The following is a 21,296-nucleotide window of genomic DNA, read 5'->3' as shown; positions in this document are numbered from 1 at the left end:
GCCCCATTAACTTTGAGATGTTTCCTCTTCATTATCTGATGTTTTTCCAGCCAGATATTCTGAACAGAGCCAGTAGGAGACTGGTGCTGACATGCACACCCACACATTAAGGAACCTGAGGGAAAATTCTGTGGTAACAGAATTTTAAAACAGAAAAACTTTCAAAATTTTGGTCCCTAGACCTTCGTCAGGTAAAGCAGAGACACAAAGTACATACCACTAATGCCAGCACCAACCTGGGTGAGACCAGTCAGTAGCAATCAGTCCCACAGTTTGTGTGTACATTTAGACTTTAAAAAGGCACATCCCACCCTCAAAAAAGTCTGCGATAAACAGCAAATACACCCACTGATATGCAAAGATTGATATAAATAAAATTAAAATTTGTACATCATGATGACTAAAATTCATACAACATCATGATGAGAACAATATTAGTGGACAAACAGAAAATCTCAGGGTACACTATCATACTACCCAATGAATTAACCTCTAAATAGTCTGTAAGTTATCATAATATGAAGCCAAGAGCCTCATTCCATCACATAATAGTACAAAGGGATAAAAAAAAGTTTTACTAATTGAAAAAAAAATATCTAAAAGAAACTTTTGACAAAAAAGAAAAATATTCTTAAATCTCATAGAACCTTTTACAATAACACATAAACATGGCGATCATGTGGATGATGTGCAAAAATCATCCACACAGGGACAGTTGTTTTGTGCACTTTGTCACTGATTAATGTAGCTGTAAGGAGACAAACCAGCAAGGCTACCAGTGATAACGATATTTCCTGTGTGATGGAAGTCCTAGCAGTGAGAGGAAGTCTAACAACACATCATGGTGGGGACTGCAAAATATACAGTACACAATAATTTAAACAAAAAAGTTACAGATTTGAGCTTTAAATCCTTACACCTAGTGTTGCAGGTGCTCACACACTCTACCATTGCACAAGACTCATGTTCCTTTTTGTTCCTTTGAAGGTAAAGACATCCTGAGGGAAACCATAAAGTTCATGTACACAGACTGGGCTGACAGGGACAACAGTGACATGCGTAGGAAGACCCTCCTGGCTCTGTTCACGGACCATCAGTGGGTGGCCCCGGCTGTCGCCACTGCCAAACTGCACGCTGAGTTCCAGTCGCCCGTCTTTTTCTATACCTTCCACCACCACTGTCAGACCGAGGCGAGGCCAGACTGGGCAGACGCGGCCCACGGAGATGAGATCCCCTACGTGTTTGGGATTCCCATGGTGGGAGCCACCGACCTGTTTCCCTGTAACTTCTCCAAGAATGATGTCATGCTCAGCGCTGTGGTCATGACGTATTGGACTAACTTTGCAAAGACAGGGTTAGTATGAGGCCAAATGTAAGAATTACTTCATGGTAGCCCATTTGTAACACAACAGTGATGTCACTTGTAGAAATAGCAGTCTCCCTTTATTCTACTAGTGAAGCACACTGTGAGTCTGCTGAAAGTGAAGAATGAAATGTGTTCAGTCTTGATTTTGGGATACTTTTTTGGACACAGTGTTAATTTTGACAAGAACTTTTCAGTCACAATTTAGTCTTTTGTTTTTGTTTTAGTCAAGATGTTGTCATTGGAACATTGGAAGTTTTTTAGTCCTAATTTTCTCAGGCAGTTTCATGAAACTGCTAGCTAGGATATTTCTCCAGGCTGTAAAAATTTCAATGAGAAGTGAACACACCTTGAACTGTGCATTTACGCATCTAGGCTGAGATGTGTCACTGACACAGCCTTTCATGGTGTAGAAAAATGAATGCATGCCAGTCAATTTTGATGCATGATTATTGTTTATCAGACACTGATGTTGTGTTTATTACATGAATGAGTTAGTGTCTGTTTATGAGTCATAATTAGAAGTAGATGTTTAACATAAGCTCAAGGGCTATGCATCCTGAATCCACACAGAACTTTAAGATCATTTTATACAGTAAATTTATTCCAAAAAGGAAATTAACATGCTTATTATTTTATCAATTAAGACATATAACTGACATTTACCTCGTCAGACACTGTGGGATGGTGTGTTTTCAGGTGTCTTTTCAAATTGGGTAGGTTCTTTCAACACAAGTTTAAACCACAAGGTGCTCCGTCCTCACTGGGAACAATACACTCAAAAAGTTTCCACAGGTCATCTGTCCTCTGTTCCATTTCAAATATTTTGTCTCGTCTTTACCCATCAGGATACAATGAACAAGGATTTCATCAGAATTTTTGTTATCTTGTCAAAACTTTTCATTCATGCCACTGTTAAGTCGTGAAAGAAAAGGACGGAGACAAATATTTACTGTTAAAATCTTTTTGACAAATTAACACTGCTTGGATGAGACAGTCTGTTGAACTTTTGAACATATTATGGCTCGAAACATCTATGTTGCAGGGTTTATACAAGTGCTGGAAATCCCTGAAAAAGTGCTTGGATTTTGGATAAAGTCCTTAAAAATGCTTGAAACTGTAATTGTTTTACTTCTTGAAAAGTGCTTGAATTTGAATTTTTGAAAAAGGTGTAGGGGTTGGGACTGGGTTGCACAGTTTACCTGCACCTGTTCTTTCTAAGAGGTTCTTTCTGCTAAAATCCAAAGTAGATTTCTACACAGGTACTCGCTTCAAGTAGCAGCTCTTGTGTTTTGGTATATTGAATTACTGTAATAGTAACACAGTAAAGTAATGCTAAGTGAGAAGACAAATATTAATAAATCATTCTTAACACGAAAAAGCGTTTTGATTCTGTTATTTCTCTCTACCAGGGATCCGAACCTACCAGTTCCTCAGGACACCACCTTCATCCACACCAAGCCCAACCGGTTCGAGGAGGTCATCTGGACGAAGTTTAGCTCCAAAGACAAGCAGTACCTGCACATCGGTTTGAAGCCTCGTGTTAGAGACAACTACCGAGCCAACAAGGTGGCCTTCTGGCTGGAGCTGGTGCCACATCTCCACAGCTTCCCCAGGGAAAACGGCCCCATCACAACTCACCTGCCGCCCCGCCCCACACGTCCTACTCCTGGCATCTCCACCTCTCCAACTGATTCTGACCCCTACGGCTCAGAGAGACCTCGCTTCCCCCCCTTCCCCAGTGAGACTCGGGACTACTCCACCGAGCTGAGTGTGACAGTCGCCGTGGGCGCCTCGCTTCTTTTCCTGAATGTGCTGGCCTTCGCCGCGCTTTACTACAAACGGGATAAGCGCCACGAACTCATGCAGAGACGCCACCGCCGACTGTCCCCGCAGCGTGGCACGACGATGGGCATGGGCGTTGGCATGGGAGTAGTAGGGGCCCCACCGCACAATGACCTGGCGCTTAGTCAGGAGGAGGAGCTAATGTCGCTGCAGATGAAGCAGCAAAGAGTGGAGCTGGAGCATGGCACGCCCCTCCCTTCCCGCGGCGTCCACGGCGACCTGGAACCCCTGCGGCCTCCCGTGTGCCCGCCCGACTACACGCTGGCCCTGCGGCGAGCACCGGAGGATGTACCACTGATGACAGCCAACACCATCACCATGATCCCCAGCACCATCAGCAGCATGCAGCCCATGCACCCCTTCAACACTTACCCCCCCGTCCCGGCCCCATCCACCACACCCGTCCCCAGCCACAGCAACAATGCCCTGCCACACCAACACTCCACCACCCGTGTATAGGACCAGGCACAACCCCACTCTGGGCTTACAGAGACGCACCACACAAACTGCTCCATATAAACTCCACCCTCACCGCCCTCTATTCTTCTTTACTATATCTTTGTCTTTTCTCATTAAGCCCTCAAATAAAGCTGCAGTTTGTAAGATTTTAAGCAGTGAAATACCTCTAAAATGTAATCATAAATCAAGGAGGAGTTGATTAAAAAAAAGCTCCTTTGCCAAAAGCCTGTCATCACAGGTACATACTGCTTTGCCCCGTTACAGCTCTTTCAATATCTCCACCACGACGCAGCTTTAAGCTTGTAGCTCTCCCTCAAAGAGGTATGGAGCTAATCACAATCAGTCAGGCATCTTATGTGTAGCTTGGTTGTTTTGCGCATGTGTTGTTGTGTCAGTGTAAAACTATGTTTGACATAGAGTACATATATTCATTTTCAAACATTTAGTGAAAAGATAATGCAGTAGCGAGCAGCTTTGTACGAGGCAACACATGCCCTGACAAACTGTCTGTCATAAAGCGGTGATTTCTTGAAACTTACAAATTGCAGCTTTAAAGGCCCAATCTGGAAGTGAAATTTGGCACCCTATGTTGAGCACCATGTCCCAACAGCTGTCTCTGTGTTCTGATTTTGGAGACTTTTGTTTAGTGTGAAATGTATTGACGACACTGGAAGTACAAGGATGAACTATTTGAAACTGAAATTCAAGCATGAGTTTTTCATTGATTTTAAAGCCACTGGAAAGTCAAATCCTCAGTAGCCTTCTAACAATATATTTTAGGGTCTCATGTACATAAGAGATTAGCTTTAATCAAATTTGACATATTGTCATTTAAGTTTTTGTTCACTTTCCCGATACAGAATTTGAATTGAGCGTGCTTAGGCTTGTGCATTTATTACAAAAAATAGACAATTAAAGGAGAAATATGTCATGTATTTATTGCACTAAATTGTGAAATAATCATGATACGTCATCAGAGATTAAGGAATCATGCTAAGTTCCAATACACATACTCATTCTGCAAACATTCAGCATTAATTTTAACTGGTTGTTAAAATTAATGCTGAATGTTTGCAGAATGAGTATGTGTCTATTTATGAGTCATAAAAAAAATCTGAAATAATCTTATAGTTAAAATGGAGCAAAATGTTGGCATTGGCAGGCAGTCACTGAACTCCAACTCCAGAATGTGTATTTTTGAAGCAGTGGGCTTTTGTTTTCGGAATAACAGGCCTAGCTTTACGTTGACAGACAACAGACAGTTATAAAAAGCTTATCAGCTTACATTGAAAGACTCATCGTTGTTATTGTCAGAGTATAATGTTGCACTTATCTTGCGGCCCTGTTCAGTGTCCTTGTAGCCTGTAGGGAACCTGCCTGAGCTTCGAGTCTGGGGAGGAAGGGGCAGGAGGAGGCAACTCGCTTCAACCACAGACTGTATATTTAAATAGGGATTCAACCTACTTGATATACCATCTATGCCTCCAATTCGCTTTTTGGAGTAATTTTTGAATGATAGGGACTTAAATATTTCTCCTTTAATTCCACAAACCAATCAAAAAAAGCAACAAGGTGCTGAAACTGTTATATCGCTCCAGACTGCTTTTACAGAAAGTAATTTTACCTCTCAGAAATCAATATCAGTTTAAGTGTATGCTAAACATTTTTACCGATTTGCTTTACCATCAGATATCCTTTCCAACAGGGAATGGAAGCCGCTGTCTATGGTCTCTTCAAAGCCACCAAGACTCTTCTGAAAAACTTTTTTTTACCTCAAAGGACACTCAAGTGTACCACCCCTTTTTTCTCTGTGCTCCAATAACAGTTGAGCAAACTTGGTACCTCGGTCAACTCTCACCTTTTCCAGTTTTCTTAAGTTTGCTGGTATATCATACAGGAAACAGGAAAGGACCCAGACACCAAGCTTGCTCACCTGTCATTGGAGCACAGAGTGACAGGGGCGGGGCTTAGGTTGAGGCAGCGATAGTCCTGCAGCTCCTGTGTTCTGTAAGGTAAAATTGCTATTTTTCAAACAAGTATGGCTTTGAAGAGAGCAGCGATGAGAGCTTCTGTTTCCTTTTGAAAAAAGGCTGTCAGACAGAAAAGTGAAGCAATAGTTATGAATGCTTATTTCTGCACAGATTTTTGTGGATGCTCAATGAGACACTTAACTTTGATATCATATATGCATTTTTACTATGTCAAGTGAGATTTCCAGAGGCTCTAAAACTGAATTTCTGCTGTTTTACAAATTTATGTACCTGTTGTCCATGCGACCTAAATGCCATCAAAAAGTCCTGCTTTCTTAAAAATCTGTATACTCACAAATGCTGCTTTCCAAACATTTCCAGATTGGGGCTTCAACTGTTGGGGCGGTACAGGAAATAACTGAATCATACTCGGTCTGTGGGATGCAACCTGGAATCCAGGCTGCCCATTAGAGCTTTCTGCATCTCTGCCGCACAGGCTCTAATCATGTCCATTACTTTATTTGTTTCTCACTCATTATCTCTCTGTCTGTATCCTCATCTCAGCACATTTAACCGCTTCTTGCCGCCTCACACTCTCCTGTCTCTCTCTGCATCTGCCCTTGTAGCTCTTTTTATTAAACCATTGACATAATCCATCTCCATCGTCACCTCTTTCTCACAATCACTTCTAGACTCTCTTTTCCTTTTGGAGTCTTTTATACAAAAACACAAATGTAAATGATGTATTATTAATAAATTGTAAGGATATGAATGAAAAAAAAAGATATTCTGATATCTCGTTTTTACCAGCATTCTTGGTGCCAAGTACTGTGATAAAAGTTCCTCTTTCGCTGGCGTCCAGTGGACCGCCCGGAGAGGTCCATCCTGACTGTATCTTACAAAAGGAATTACCATCATAAAAAGTGCCAACCCCTTCATCTTTCTTTTTGATCCACACACTTTTTTTTTTTTTTTAAATTACACTCAATGTTGCACTGTGGCTGGTCTCTTCTTTAAAGAGAAATCAGATTCAATATATCCTCGTTTAAAGAAAAAAAAGAATATAAAGTTTTATTAACTACTTTGCTGTCTGGGATATTTGCATGATATTTTTTATTTTATGAAGAGTGTGGACAGAGAAGTTTGTCATTTTGATGATTTGCCTTGTTCTTCATTATTTTTTTTTTATTTTGTTTTGAAAATCATTTTCATTTTCTATTTTAATATCAGCTGCACTTTGTGGTACTTCAAAAAGGTATTAAAGTATTAAGAGATGAATATTGTGTAAAACTATGATTATAACAAAGAGAGTAAATATTTCCTCTTTATTTTTTTCATTTCCTAACACTGAGGCTGTGCCGCAAAAACTACCAGAGAGACTGATGAAAGCCTTTTTTCTTTCCTCCCTCTTTTCGCTCTGTTTCTCTTTATCTTTTGCAACTGTCAAGTTCGCAGTCACTGTATCTCAATCTCACCTGAAGATAGCCCTTTTTTGAGTTACAAAAAAAAAAAGAAAACTTTACATGAATAGTCTAAATAAGGTTTTTGTCTGTGACTGACATTAACCACATGCTTCAAGTGTTTGAAGACTGCCTGACAGTTATCTTTTCGTCTGCTCTTTTGTTGTTTCATGACTCTCCCCCCGCTGCAAGGCGGGAGAAACAGGATGAGATATATTTATGACGGTCAAAAGGTGAGAAAGCCTCGCGTTTCACATCTTTCGCACAACTGAACACAAGAGACGGGTCACACTCTGGACAATTCTGAAAAAAAAAAAAAAAAAAAAAAAAAACCCCAGTGACATTAGGACAACACTGGACAAATGGCGAAATAGCTCGTCAGCTGATCTGTCAATGCACAGAGGATGCATTCTAAAAAACCTGATTTTAAAAAAAAAGAAATCTTTAATGACAGACATTACTCATACACCATATACCACAAAAGCAAGGCGAGCGGGATCATTCCGCCTCCTTGAGATGTTCCATATCCTGTCTGCTTATAGGATAACGACACTCTGGAGCCAGACTGCCATCCCTCACACTTGGACTGGAGCGAGCTGCGAGGACAAAAAGAAACAAAAACCCAACACATGAAACAAACTGTACATTTTTTAAGTGTAAGAGAAACAAACTGGAATTTGTAAATATTATGTTTGTCGTTTGGTTTTGAGTGATTGGCCAGATCTTTTCTTTGTGACAGCAGGTGCAAGTTTAGATGACTTAACATGATTTTAGCACTCATGCGTATGTTTGATTCTCCTTTTGTTTCCTAAAATCTCAAGGGCAAATTCCAATACGGTTATGGGTACATGAGTACATCTGTTAGTAAATGTGAATAATTTCAAGAAAAAAAAAATCACAGCATGATTAAGGTCAACATTAACATGAAAAGGAATGGCTCAGGTTAGCCTTGTGATAAAATGCTCTTGCTGCATAGATGGCTGTCTGAAAGCATACACCTGGCACTATCCCATCAATCATAAAGGCAGCTTTTTGAGTGAAATGAGTCCTTTCATTGGTTAAAAAAAGCCAAAGAACAGCTGCAGAGAACAGATGAAGGAAGGGAAAATAGATTTGAGAAACAGGGCAGAAAAACAAGAGACAGGGCGGGCGGATGTTTTAAAATGTGCTCAAAACAAACCACAAATCAAGGAATTTTACTTGTGATGCTGTTGGATTTAATTGTTAGTGTCTCATGTCGTCTTGAGCATTGTCATACAGTATAACCCGTAATTGGGAGGTTGTGAAATCCTTTGTACTCTTTTTGGTCTTATTTCAGACTCTAATCATGGTTGTTTTGCTACCTTTTGCAATTTTGTCTGCACATTTCTGTTCATGGGATTATTGACCCAGCTGTTTGATGTGAGTTTGAGTTGCCCACGCTTCCAAAAACAGCATTACAAAGACAGTATTTTTGTTTTTTTGTTTTTTTTGTTGTTGTTGTTTTGGTTCTTGAAACAAAGGTTTGGACAGCCAACAGATAATGGAAGCACACTCACCAAGTTTACATGTTTACACTACAGTTTTAATGTTGGCTTAAGGTAAGGGAAAAAAAAATAAGAAAAATAAAAAGCATTACAAGGATCCAAATATCTTCTTATTACAACATTTCTTGCTGGAATGGTAAAGTGAAGGCTTGCACCTGTTTGTCTGTTTCATTTAGTCTGATTCAGTAACCTGCTTGAAGCTCAAGATACTGTGAGAGAGCATAATGACCAGAAGGGGTTGAAAGAATTAAAGTTAATATTTCTATTTCAAATAGAGGCTATTACACACTGTATGTTGTGTATCTGAACCGGAAAACATTAAAAGACATTCTTAAACAAATGCTTTGCCATTTTTGTCACATTGTCAATAAGCCAGTGGTCCTCAAATCGGGGTCTGGGGACCCCCCAGGGGTCTGTGGGCACTCCTTCAGAGGGTCTATGAAAAGTTTTATGATTCTGTCATTTAAATGATAGTGATATTTTTAAAAAGCATTATTTATTTATTCATTTATTTTATGAAAGGGTTCATAGGTAAACAAATTTTATTGTTTTTTTGTTTTTTTTTAATAGTTTATAGATTCCATTCTAATATAATAATCAACTGTTGTTAATGAATTCACACTCACATGTATATATTATCATGGAGATTCTGATTCTGTTATGATAAAATAATCAGAATCTCCATTTTATGTTAGGTGTGCAATAATAGTGAAAGACAGAGGGTAAAAAGAAAGAACTTCTGACTTAAGTTAAATCGCATAACACTTTTATACTGTTACCCGGATGCAGGCATGAATGAATGACCCGCCCTACTCTGCTTCTGATTGGCTTGCCTGATATTCTTACCCTAAACGTAACCAATCGAAACCACGGAAGGAAACGCATACTAGCCAATCAGAGTCAGAGTAGGCCGGCTCATGATCTTGCTAACCGAGAGAAAAAATTTGGCAAACAGAAGCAACTATAACAGCTAACGAGTTAGCAGGCATAATTTGGTAAGTTGCTTATTTAAACAGCAGACAGATACAGAGCAACTCTTACATTAATATTGAGTTGTGTCTCTTACCTGTTGCTTTAAGTTCAATACATGGCGACTTTTTAGCTCTGGTTTGGGTTCAAGTCTAGAAGTAACCCTGAATTTGTCAAAATCTTGCAAGATTAGTGCGCATTGCGTCTTCGCTGGGCACCTTGCATAAACTAATTATGTTTCAGTGGGACAATGGTGTAGTTAAAGTCTGAGTATATTTATGAGTAGAAAACACTTGGCTATGGTAGTCTAAAGTAAAACTCGTGTTTTCGTTTAAAATGATCACCCTCGCGAGATCCTTCACGGGTTTGGGGTTCCCTTCTGCACATGACCCTGGTGGAAAAATCCCTCGATCTTCATCTACTTGATATCTTCGACTTGTTTTACCAACTGGCTTAGCTGCCAGCTTTGTGTATTTACTAGCAGTCATTTTGTTATTGAAATAACACAGGTGTTACCAATGACACTAATTAAAGTTTTGTTCCATTCAATGCTGCTGTTGTTCATTTTGGCTCACCTGAAAGGCTTTGCTACACTAAATGGAACGGGACCTTAGTTTGTATAATTGGTAACACCTGTGTTTACCCAAGGGAACTAAAAAAAATAAATCATCATTATGCCGTGAAAAAGGTCTATTGCTGCCCAGTGCTGCTAAAAACGGTTGAAAATGGAGACACTGAATCATAAAGCAAATTTCTCTGTCATGAATTTAAAAAAGGCATTAAAGGGGCTGAAAGATCAGTAGAGTAGGTTGCTTGGTCGCTTGGTCGGATCTGTCAGAGGCATTTGCTTCCTTGGCAATATTTAAAATCCTGAATATTGGAGCTTGAAATATACATGATGATGATTGTTGTTTGTTTTTTTTGTTTGATTTGTTTTGATTTTTAAGAAATAAGAAAATGATGTGGCTGCTCAGAAAAAAAAAAACAGCCAACACAAGAGCAAAATATTCACCGAGTGAGATTGACACAGTTATTCCTTAATATTATCATTTCCTCACTGCAGTTTAGTCATGGCACTGTAACTATGGTGGTTATTGCTGCAGGAGCGGGCTAAGACTTAAAGGACGAAGACTTAAGTTGCTGCTTTTTACCAATACTGCCAGTAAATTTAAAATTTAGCCTCCTAAAGCTCAGCTGCCCAGGATGTCATTTATTTTCTAAGCCACACAAACTGAGTTCTGACATTCCCTCCATGAGGTCTTCAATTTATCTAAAGGGTTTGAATTTCAAAGCCTAAAATAACTTGGCAGCAGCAGTTTTATGAAGAGAGCTGTCCTCTGATCTCTGTTTATTCAGCTGTTGTACACAATAAATCAATATTACAGCAAATACACTGGAACAGGCTGATGCACTGGTCCTGTTGGATAAAGCATTTGTGTAATGCTTTCCATTCATTCGAGGCCTAATGTGGAAATAATTGAATACCTTTTTGTGCTAGTGCAGATATATTTATTTCTGTGGTGGTGAATAGGTAGTTTTAGATCACATTGTGCTTCTTTTTACCTTTCCAAAGTCACGTTTTACACTCTAATCAATTGTTAACCTTTTTTTCTGGTTAAATCTTTGGCATTATACATATTACAGATGTACTTCAGACAAAAGAATAAACATAGATCATTTTAATAAGCAAAACCTTGCCTGTAGCTGTGTTGCAAATAGTATTTTTGGACTGCACAAACCAGATTTAACCTTGCACAAGTACAGCATTTTTTATAGAAGCATACAATATATCAATTTTTAAAAACTGCTCAATAATTTTCCATGTCAGGAATACCATATTCTTATTTTTGGATTTGATTAACTGGCTTGAATTATTGCTGCAGTGAGAGGCAAGTTATTAAACCCCACTGAGTCTAATAACTCTTGTGGTTGATGTGCACTTTATTAATCCAAATCATCTTTGTTATAACTTCACCATTCATTATAAATAGATTGCACAAGTCTTTAGGTGACTGATGCATATGTTAATGTCATAGCATGTCTCTTTTGCACTCAACCCAGTTATCACTCCAGATAATGATGTATCTGATCTGTTGTGAGCAGTGTGTACAGAAAATACCCGTCCTCCAGCACTAGATGGCAGTGTTTGTATGTGATTGCTGCATCAGAAAATGACGGCCTCCAAACCACCTGAAACAACCTCTGTTAAAAGAAAAGAAACTCGGCCTCGCTCACACTGTATGTGATGATGTGGGATGATGGCTAATAGTGCTCTAACAGTTCACAAAGCATCTTCCTCTTTAGAATTGCAAATAGAAACGTCATTCTCAAAACTTTAAAGATGATCTTCAGCATCACATGAATTATGAAGTCAAGTATGCTGGTATGATATCATATTCACAAAGAGTTATATTTGAAGATGTCTTCATTTTTCATTGGATGCCCAAATATTATTCTCACTGTCTTTAAATAATGAAATGTAGATCATACATTTGGTGTCCTTTCAAATCATGGTGGTCTTACGCTGAAAACTTTAAGAACTGGAAAACTTTCCATGGATTTTTTATTATATTCAAAAGACTTTTATATCTAGTATATTAATGAATGATTAAAGACACTGTAACCCAGCTGACAGCCATAAAAGTCAAATCTAATTTTCCTAACTACACAAAACATTAAAACTCACATATGCTCAATGATATGATGAAAGGAAGCTTTTTCTAAGCTTATCACAGCTTTATATTCAGTTTTTTTCAAGAATTAGTACAAGGGAGTTTTAGTAAAAGATGAGGACTGATTGTTTTTCTTGTTTGTCTTGCAGTCTTGTAGTATATTTTTCTCCTCTGTCACTACAACCGTTAAAAAAAATCCTGAATAAAGTTCAGTATTTTGCATATTAAAGTGTTTTGTGCGTGAATAATAAGTAACACAATCACAATACAGACCAGGAAGTTAATAAATTTTATTAAACGTGTTTGCACAACTTCCCAACAAAGTAGCTCTCCTGTAAAATGTGTGTCATGTTTCTGTTTTTTGTAACTGGAGAGGTCATGAAAGAAAGCATTCATCAAATCAATCTAATTGAAGAAAGATATTTTTAAGAGCACAAACAGCCCTGTTTTGAGCTGCAAGGGAAATTTTAAATTAGCATTTCAGAGAATTATGACAATATCTGATTTTGTATTCATTACTCTTCAGGAAAAAAAGCACCACGTGTACACAGAAGGTAAAACAGGAAGAGCTTTCAGATAGTGTGTTGGAGGTAAAGAGGAAGGGGTGAGGGAGAGATGCAGTTGTCGTAGAAGATCTGCAGGTTCTGGTCGACATCCATGCTGTTTTTCAGAAGGATCTCAAGTTCCTGGACTGGCATCTCATGAACGCTGTTGCCCTCTTTGGCATTTTTGGCCATGGCTGCATGGGATGGGAAGCGGATGCGCACGTCGTGCGGCGCATTGCGGTCATAGTCGGTGCAGCAGTAAGCGGACCACACATCTTCAGGGATGGCCACACGGTCCTGGTTGTTTCGACGGATCATGTTTCCTCTGGTGGTCACTCCGGTGACGATGAAGGCAGTGCCACGGCAGAAGTTGTTGAGACGGACCCGAATCCGCTCCTCATACTCACGCCAAGGCCCAATGTTGAACTCTCGTATCTCTGGGACCACATTGGTCAGAGAATAAGTGGCGGCACGGTCGTGTGGGGTGGACTGGTGCTGGTCAGGGTTCAGGTGACCTCTCTCGTACAGAACCACATCAGAGTAGTCGTCCAGGACTGCCTGGCTGTCCTCAAACTTCATGTGCAGGTAGCCAGTGGGGAAAGGCAGCATGTTTCCATTTCCATCAATTTCTGCCAGCTGGGGAGACAAACAAGAGCACTTACTGTACTTTTGTCATACCATGGGAAACAATACAGGTTAGTCAATCAAAAGAAGATTTATTGCCAACTATTTTTATAATTGATTAATCGTTTCAGTAATTTTTACAAGCAAAAATTTCAAACATTTTCTCATTCCAGCGTCTTCAATGTGAGGATTTGCTGCTACCCAGCAGTCAGTAACGGCACTAAGAAGATAGACCATGGCAACCTCACTTTAAGAACAAATAAAAGCAGAGAGGTGGGCTTCTGTTGTATTTGTCTCACTGTAAAGTATAAGCTCCAATCCTTAATCTCTCTGACAGAGGTGATGGTGACTGTGTCTCTAATCATCAGCTCCCATCTGTCATCCAGTCCATCAGCTGCTACTTCATTCACCTATCTGATTAGCCAATCAAAAGAAATTGTTTTAGTCCATTTTTAAGCAAAAACTCAGGATTTGCTGCTTTTCTTTGTCATCTATGTTGGTAAATGTGAAGAGTCTCTGGGTTTAGGACTGTTGGTTGGACAAAAGAAGCAATTTGAAGAGGTCACTTAAGACTCAGGGAAATTGTGATGAACATTTTTCACAAATTTTTGATGTTGTCACAGTGCCAGAATTTTAAACCTAAATGCAATACAAATATGAAAAAAGGGATACTCAATACCTCTTTGATACCATGGCAAAAAAGGCCTAAGCACACAAAAAAAGAATAGGAAAATGTCAATGAACACTACCTGGTTTTGCTGTACTGCAAGCCAAATTTCAGGCAAGTCAATAAAGACTCAATAAGGTCTTGAATGAGTGCTTAGGTAATATTTTTTAGAGCTTTGGTACTTTTGATACTAATTCATGGATTCATAGATTGTATTGTTGTAAACATGTGACATTGTGGTTAAAGTATGGATACTTTGATATCTTTAACATCTTAAGTTGCAGCCCTGTTGCTTAATCCAGCTGCTGTAAGGCCCCTTTGAAAGAGATTTTATACTTCACTTTGACCTATCTGATAAAAAATTAAAATGAACGAAGAAACTTTAGGATTAGGTTTTTGTCATTCTTGAAAAACTAACGTCAACTTTGAGTCAAAGACAAAACTCTGACCTGTGGCTCGTACATCCAGGGGTAGTCCACACGTCTGTCTCCCTCTGTTTTCTTGAAGGTATAAGCTGAGTAAACTGGAATCCGCTTGTGGGGGTCGTACAGGGTCACATAGCGAGGTTTGTCTGCGTAGCGTTGGCAGATCTTCTTCAGCCTGGTGTCGATGATCCCCCTCGGTGGAGTGCCCATATACAGGGAGTCCTTGCATCTCTCAACGTGATTAAAATCTTGGACAACCGTTGCTGACATTAGTGGCAAAAAAAGAGCAAAAACTAAAGGTGTGAACATTTTCATGGTGAAAGATGTCTCCTCTGTGTCTACTATGATGGCTTCTGCAAAAACGACAAGAGGAAATGTTTGCATTTATGATTTAAATGTCACTTAACAGATATGCAAAGCAAGAAGAGCGTGACCAAAAGACAGGCCTCCTAACATGTGGGCGTGGACGTTCAGCTCATTGCATTACTCTAACCTACCATTTTACAACGCTATTGAGTAGAAAAGATATTATTTATGTTTTATTGCTTTTGAAATAAAACTACTGCACTATACTTTGAACATATATTAAGGTTTGTTAAGTGCATCATCTCCTTGGCCTTTTAAACTAAAAACTGACGAGTTTAGTTTAAATTCTTAACGAGGTTATGGTTTGACCTTTGAGATAGAGGCTAATATATTATATTGATGGTGGAATCAATTGGTGAGGCAACAGCATACTGGATCATTTACTTCTCTAGGTTTGCTTTATGTTGAATGTATGTATGTTAACCTACGATATTCTCCATATCCACCTTAGTACCAAAAGGAATTCAGTCAACATAGTTATTCTGAACAACTAGCAACAACTACATTTGTGACGTCTCCATTTGGCACAAAATGTAAAACCAAAACTATCTGCTAAATTAACCTGCTGTTTTAAAAACATTTTGACCTTGCACAATCCCTTTTCTTCCTGTGATGTAGGTGTAGCCACGCTTTAAAGGAAGACATCTTTTTAGCTGTGAGTGGAATTCACTCTCACAGAAGCCCGGATCCTGCGTGAGTGTGTGCTGATGACATTGAAATGGGATATTCAGAGACGTGTTATCAATGTAATTGTAAAATGCAAAACTGTCTAATCTGTCTCAGTGGTGAACAAAAGGCCTACAGTGACCAGCGTAGTTTAGAGGTACTATGCTACTCAGTGTAAATAGTAGAGATAAAGGGTGGAAGTCTATGACAGTGACAGATACAGGCGCTGAACATTTTCAAGTTAAAGTCTGAGCATAAATACCCACTCAGACATGAGTTCAACGTAATATATAATAGAATAAGTAGACAACTACCAGTGACTAGAGATAATAGCCTAAATGTTTTCTAAGCTTTTGCATAGGAGAGGATTATTTAGAGCGGGGGGGGGGGGGGCATTTAAATACAGGTGTTTTATTTAACAAGCCAATCAAGAGCAAGGATTGTATATAACCCATGAAGATAATTAATACAAGGAAGCAAAATAATAAAATAACCCAGTGCTCTATAGAAATCAATAGAAACCAATCTGAAACTGTCTTCCTGTTTCAGATGTTTTTTTTGTCCTTAGTCCTCCATAAGACCTCTGACACATTATGCAAATTCTGCTTTATATTAAACACATTACTACCACTAGTTAATGACTGCAGCTACACAGTTTTCTCTGTCCAGTTGTGTAAGGATGTTGCTTTGATTATGCAAGTATTGCACATGCCATGTGGCTGGTGGCTACATTGACCGTCCTATAACAGAAGGATTGTTGACTGATTGATCTCATTACACATGCTCTTAAGAACATTATCATCTAAATTAGTGTTTACTGTACACTAAATGATACTTCTGCACTGACATACATGAATAGACTGAGTTGCTGAAGAAATAATGAGCAAAAAGATAAGAAGACAAGAAAGAAATAAACTATGATTTGATTAAAAACATTTAAGCTCATGTTGAGTCAGCTGTACCCTGCACTTGGCCATATTTCGATTTCAGTTATATTACAATTTATTTTGCAGCCATAGTGAGAAAACCAGTGAGCTATGGTGAAATGGCACACAAAACATTAATTATTGTTGTTGTATGTTTAAAGTATACAAATCGAAACACGTGAAATGAATAAAAGGCTGAATAATGGAAATAGCTAAAAGAAACAGTCAAAATAGTGTAGTATAGTATTTATCACAAACAGTAAACTGAAGCAAGCACTTAAAAAAGTATAGTATAGTGTAGCTTAGCTAAAAGCAGTTGACAAATGTCATACCATTAACACATTATCATAACAATATCCACTCATCCACCTAGTATTTTTCAACCCGAATCCTATTTTCCCATGTTTCTTCCCATGTTTTGAGTAACAAACTCCCTTTTATTAGAATTAGACATGAACATATCAGGAGAGGAGTGAGAAGGAGCTCAGACATCAAGGAAACAGCGAGGAGAAACAGAGTGTACAGTCAGAATATTACTAAATGTATCTTACTCTTAAAAAGGTCTATCTCTGTGGCAGTCCTCTCCGTAATGTTGTCACTTCACAAGCCTGTCAGTGGTGGATGTACTTTGACAGTGCTCAGTTGCCCTTAAGGATGACCCTGTGTTGTAGCTTAGTTTTGCTTTGGAAGCCAACTTGCTCAATACTGGACCAGTTTCAAAAACTGTTGTCCCCATTAGTCACTTAGACACAAGTGGGAGAATAGGGTCCAGGATGAAAAATACCAAAGTTACCCTTTAACATTCAGTTAAAGTCATACTTAAGCATTTTTCAACCTGGACCGTAATCAGTTATCACATCGGGAAGATGGCTGATTGTGTTGATAAAAGCCTTATTAAGCTCATTCGACAGAGCTGTGCCACAAATGATTGGACGGTAATGATGTAAATGTCTGAAATGTAAAGGAAATCAGGCTGTGCTGCATCTCACTGGCTGGAGTCTCTGGTGCTGCCCCATCCTGCTCTCTTCTCAAGTCTGTTTTATGCAAATGGCAACTGTTTGTCAGATTAGCTGGAGCAACAATTCTTCACTGCCCTAATAAGTCAATTTGAGTGACTGAGTGTTGTTATTCATCGAGGGACCAGCTTGCCTCTCTGATCTAATCTTGAGTTATGACAATCATAACTTACGTAGCTGGGGCTGATGATGCAGTTATGTGAACAGACATTTTTCAACTGTCAGCATTTTTACCAATTAAAATTATAAATTCAGACAAAGTGCAGACCAGGCTCAGCTGCCCTCTGCTGCTTCAACTTCAGCAGAGGAGGGAGAGCAGTTCACTGCTGTTGAGTGTAATGTTATCAGTTCTTTATTGGGAAATGTGACAGTTGGTCATGACTGTCCATGCAATAGATTTTAGATTTATTCTTAAGAGTTTGAGTCACAGGGACAGTTCTGTTTAGGGATGGCTCATTGTTTGTCTGTTTATTAGTTTGTTTCTTAGGGTGAATAAAAGATGTCAAGTCCTTTACAAACATAATTAAGTGTTCTTGTAAATGTGGTCAGCTGTGTCAATTGAAAGACATGTCTTGCTGTCCTTGAATAAGACCATTTGACAAGAATGAGTGTGCCAGTAGTTGAAAGATTTAATGAAAATTTAAGGACATTAATGATTTATTGTGGTACTGGAAGCCACACAGTATGCAGTGATTTAACATGTATAAGTCCAACATGACAGTTTAATGTAATGAATACTTTTTAGGTATTCTACTATATTTTTAGCACCCACTCTACTGCACTTAACAAAAAAAGATGTTTCCTGGCAGGTCTACTTGCTGCATGTTCTGCACATTCATAAAATCCAGCATGTTATCATGCAGTAGAACATATTGCCCACATGGAGGCAGTGTTGGCTTGTTTGTTGTTTGCTTCCATTTCCTGCTTATTATAAATGCATAGAAACATAAATTATAAGTTTTTGGTTTTTTTTTTAATCAAATTTGTGAGTCTGAAAAGTGTATTAAACACATATGGAAATACTCTACATCAACACACAAACTGTACAGTACTTTGTTATTACTAGTTTCCTGATCATGTATTTCAGTTTTGAACTTTGAACAACAGGTCTGTTTCTCAGTACTCAAGATGAATCATTCAATGAATTTGTATTTGAAGTTGTCTGAGTCATATCTTCCTGTTTTGTGAAAGTCTGTTTTTCCTTTTTCTTGTTTAACTTTTTCTTTTCTCATTGTTCTTTTCTTGTGTTGCTCACTTTACCAATGATTGAGTTTGTTAGTTCCACATTCAGAATCAGGATATTAGTTAAAGCTACTACAAGTGTTTTTATCTGTTTATCAAACAGATTAATTTAATGCTGATATATCTATATGACCTACAGAAGCAAACAAGACCATCGGCAAGAAGATCTGCTATTTCTGTTATTCTTAATGTCTGCCATGGGGGTGGGTTCTCCTTTAGATCAGACAAAATGAGGCTGTGTTCACATTTACCCAGGTAAAGTTACAGTTCTGTCTCCAAAATCAACAAAATATGAGTTCTTTGTAGTAGCTTTAACGAAATTAGTTTAAAAAAAACTAATGAATTTATTTAATACTGACAAATAATATACATAAGAGTTACGGCAGCATGAAGACATTGTGATATAACTTAAAAAAAGAGCAAAGACAATTAGACAAAATAAAAGAAACATGAAGAAAAGTAAAGAATCCCTTCAGTAATTCAAATAATTAGATGTGCATTACTAATACATTTAAAAGCTGAAATATACAGGTGACAAGTAAAGTTTTATATAGTCTACTCCCACTCTGAACAACTTCCATTTTGTGTTGTGTTGTTCTGCTTTGTAAGTGTTTGTAGCAATTATTTAAGAAACTGTCCTCACAGTGTATTTTTAGGAAACCTAAGTTCAGATTTGTTCTTGATTGAGCATTAAATATAAATATTTTACCTAACAGAATAATTGTATTTATTATCTGGTAACAGTTCTCATCCAGAACCCCCAACATAATACAAATTTAAGGTGAAGTGACATTAGTCAGTTTTGGATTTTGGTTCTTCAAACTTGTGACATATGGACAAATGAAAAACAAATGCATCTGGTCTTCCTCATCCTCATTACAAAATCTACATAATGATGATTGTTTGAAATTAAAGAAAAAAGTAACTTGTTTGTTATTTATTTGTCATTTGTTGTAATATTAAACCAGTGTTTATTAATGTATTTTTTTGATTTAATTAAATCCACATTAAAATGATACCCATGATTTCATCTTTCACATTGTAAGATGTGGTGTATAATTACTGCATCATTACATCCAGAGCATGACAGTTTTTTGCGTTTTGATAGGAACTGTTGAGACAGAACAGATGCTGCCTTTACTTGTAAAACTACAGGAGTTAGTTTCTAGGCCTTCACTGAGCCACCAGGGGGCTCAATTCAGCAGATATTCTGAAGCTATGAAGCTGTCCCCACTTAGTTCTGCACCAAAGCCTGCTGATTGGTCCAAATACCCACATGGGGCTGAGCATTGACCAATAGAGTTTGGGCTGATCAGGGGCTGTTGCTAAGGCACTTCAGAGGTAAAAAAAAAAAAAAAAAAAAAAAGAAAGAAAAAAAAGAAAAAAATCTGTCAGCAGTCTGCTTCCACCATTTCACTCACACACTCGTCTGCTGCCTCCTCATCAGCTCTCCCTCAGTCTCTGCCTCTCAGTGTGCACTCAGGGCCGGCAGCTCTGCCTGCTTTTTATTGGTCGCCGATGGGTGAAATGAGCAGAGAGGAGTGAGTGGTGGTTTTGCATTGTGAGCCACAAAGACTAGACCCTCCCTCATGAACCCGGAGCTGAAGCCCCACCTCCCCTGGTTATCCTGTCACTTGACATTTGAGCTCAGCCAACACTGGCAGCCCTTCTGTCACCATTTCACTCTGCCTCACTTCCCATTTCATCCAAAAAGACACCTGGGCAGGGCTGCAACTAATGATCATTTTAAATGTCAGTTATTTTCTTGATTAATCAATTAGTTGTTTTGTCTGTTAAATGTCAGAAACTGAGTGAAAAATGATCTTTTGTCCACAATTCAATGATATTCAGTTTACTGTCACAGAGGACTAAAGAAACCAGAAAATATTCATATTGATGAAAATGAAATACTGATACTAATCTGAGTAATCAATCATTAAAATAGTTGGTGAATACTTCAATAATCGATTAATTGTTGCAGCTCTACACCTCGGCATTCAGCTCCACCAAGAGCCACAGAAACTTGTGCATTGTTCATACCAATACTGTGATGTGTATTGTGATTGTGTGACCTTTTCCCACTTTAAGTCATTATATATCTTATTTTGTAAAAATGTTGGTAGCATGATAATGTGTATGAGATGTGTATGCATCTTTTTGCACATATAAGTATACAATGAATGTTGCATTAAAATAAGTGTCAACCATTTGTGGTAGTTTTGGGAGAAAAAATGTCTGTGTGAGCTCGAGAAGATTCTTTTACAGCTGTGTAGGGATTTAAAATATCTCTTCTACTGTACTGGCCATGTTCCAACTCTCACTTACTCTCTCTCTCACACACACATTGTATATACACACACACACAGAGGAAGAGGGAAATAAAGAGCCCCTCCATGCCTCTGTCTGCTGTTTTTCCCCTCCTCCTGCCTCCTCTAGTTCTCTGCAAAATGTGACAGATAAGATATTCTTCCCTCTCATTGGCTCTCGTCTTGTGATTGGCAGTTAGCAGGGTCCGCCTCACCGGTCGCTGTGCATGGATCGGTCTGCTGTGAGAG

At 38.5% G+C, this 21,296-nt stretch overlaps 2 protein-coding genes across 2 annotated transcripts in view; one reads left to right on the top strand and one right to left on the bottom strand.

The window, feature by feature from the left end:
• The window catches only part of nlgn2b (neuroligin 2b), a 96,044-nt gene extending 91,376 nt beyond the window's left edge, over positions 1–4,668 (top strand). The window contains exons 8-9 of the mRNA XM_084730856.1: positions 988–1,354; positions 2,776–4,668. Coding sequence (XP_084586982.1) covers positions 988–1,354; positions 2,776–3,667 — 1,259 coding nt within the window. The 3' untranslated portion in view covers positions 3,668–4,668. The remainder of the gene's footprint in view (positions 1–987; positions 1,355–2,775) is intronic.
• A 7,864-nt stretch (positions 4,669–12,532) lies between these two features.
• LOC146318739 (endonuclease domain-containing 1 protein) lies at positions 12,533–14,895 on the bottom strand. Its single transcript, XM_084730258.1, has 2 exons — positions 14,550–14,895; positions 12,533–13,445 (listed from the first exon to the last, which is right to left on the bottom strand). Exons 1-2 carry the CDS (start codon positions 14,838–14,840, stop codon positions 12,837–12,839), a joined length of 900 nt encoding a protein of 299 aa, XP_084586384.1. The 5' UTR covers positions 14,841–14,895; the 3' UTR covers positions 12,533–12,836.
• Positions 14,896–21,296: the final 6,401 nt, after the last annotated feature.

Source organism: Lutjanus erythropterus, chromosome 11 (genome assembly GCF_056507025.1).
Source record: "Lutjanus erythropterus isolate fLutEry1 chromosome 11, fLutEry1.hap2, whole genome shotgun sequence".
In the NCBI taxonomy this organism is placed as follows: domain Eukaryota; kingdom Metazoa; phylum Chordata; class Actinopteri; order Lutjaniformes; family Lutjanidae; genus Lutjanus; species Lutjanus erythropterus.
The sequence above is the reverse complement of the archived record's forward strand: the minus strand, read 5'-3'. Positions and strand labels throughout refer to the sequence as shown.

Coding starts and splice junctions, on each gene's coding strand:
- LOC146318739 (XM_084730258.1), bottom strand. CDS start 14,840: ATGAAAATGTTCACACCTTTAGTTTTTGCTCTTTTTTTGCCACTAATG. Junction 13,446..14,549: donor CCTGGATGTACGAGCCACAG/GTCAGAGTTTTG, acceptor TTGTCTCCCCAG/CTGGCAGAAATTGATGGAAA.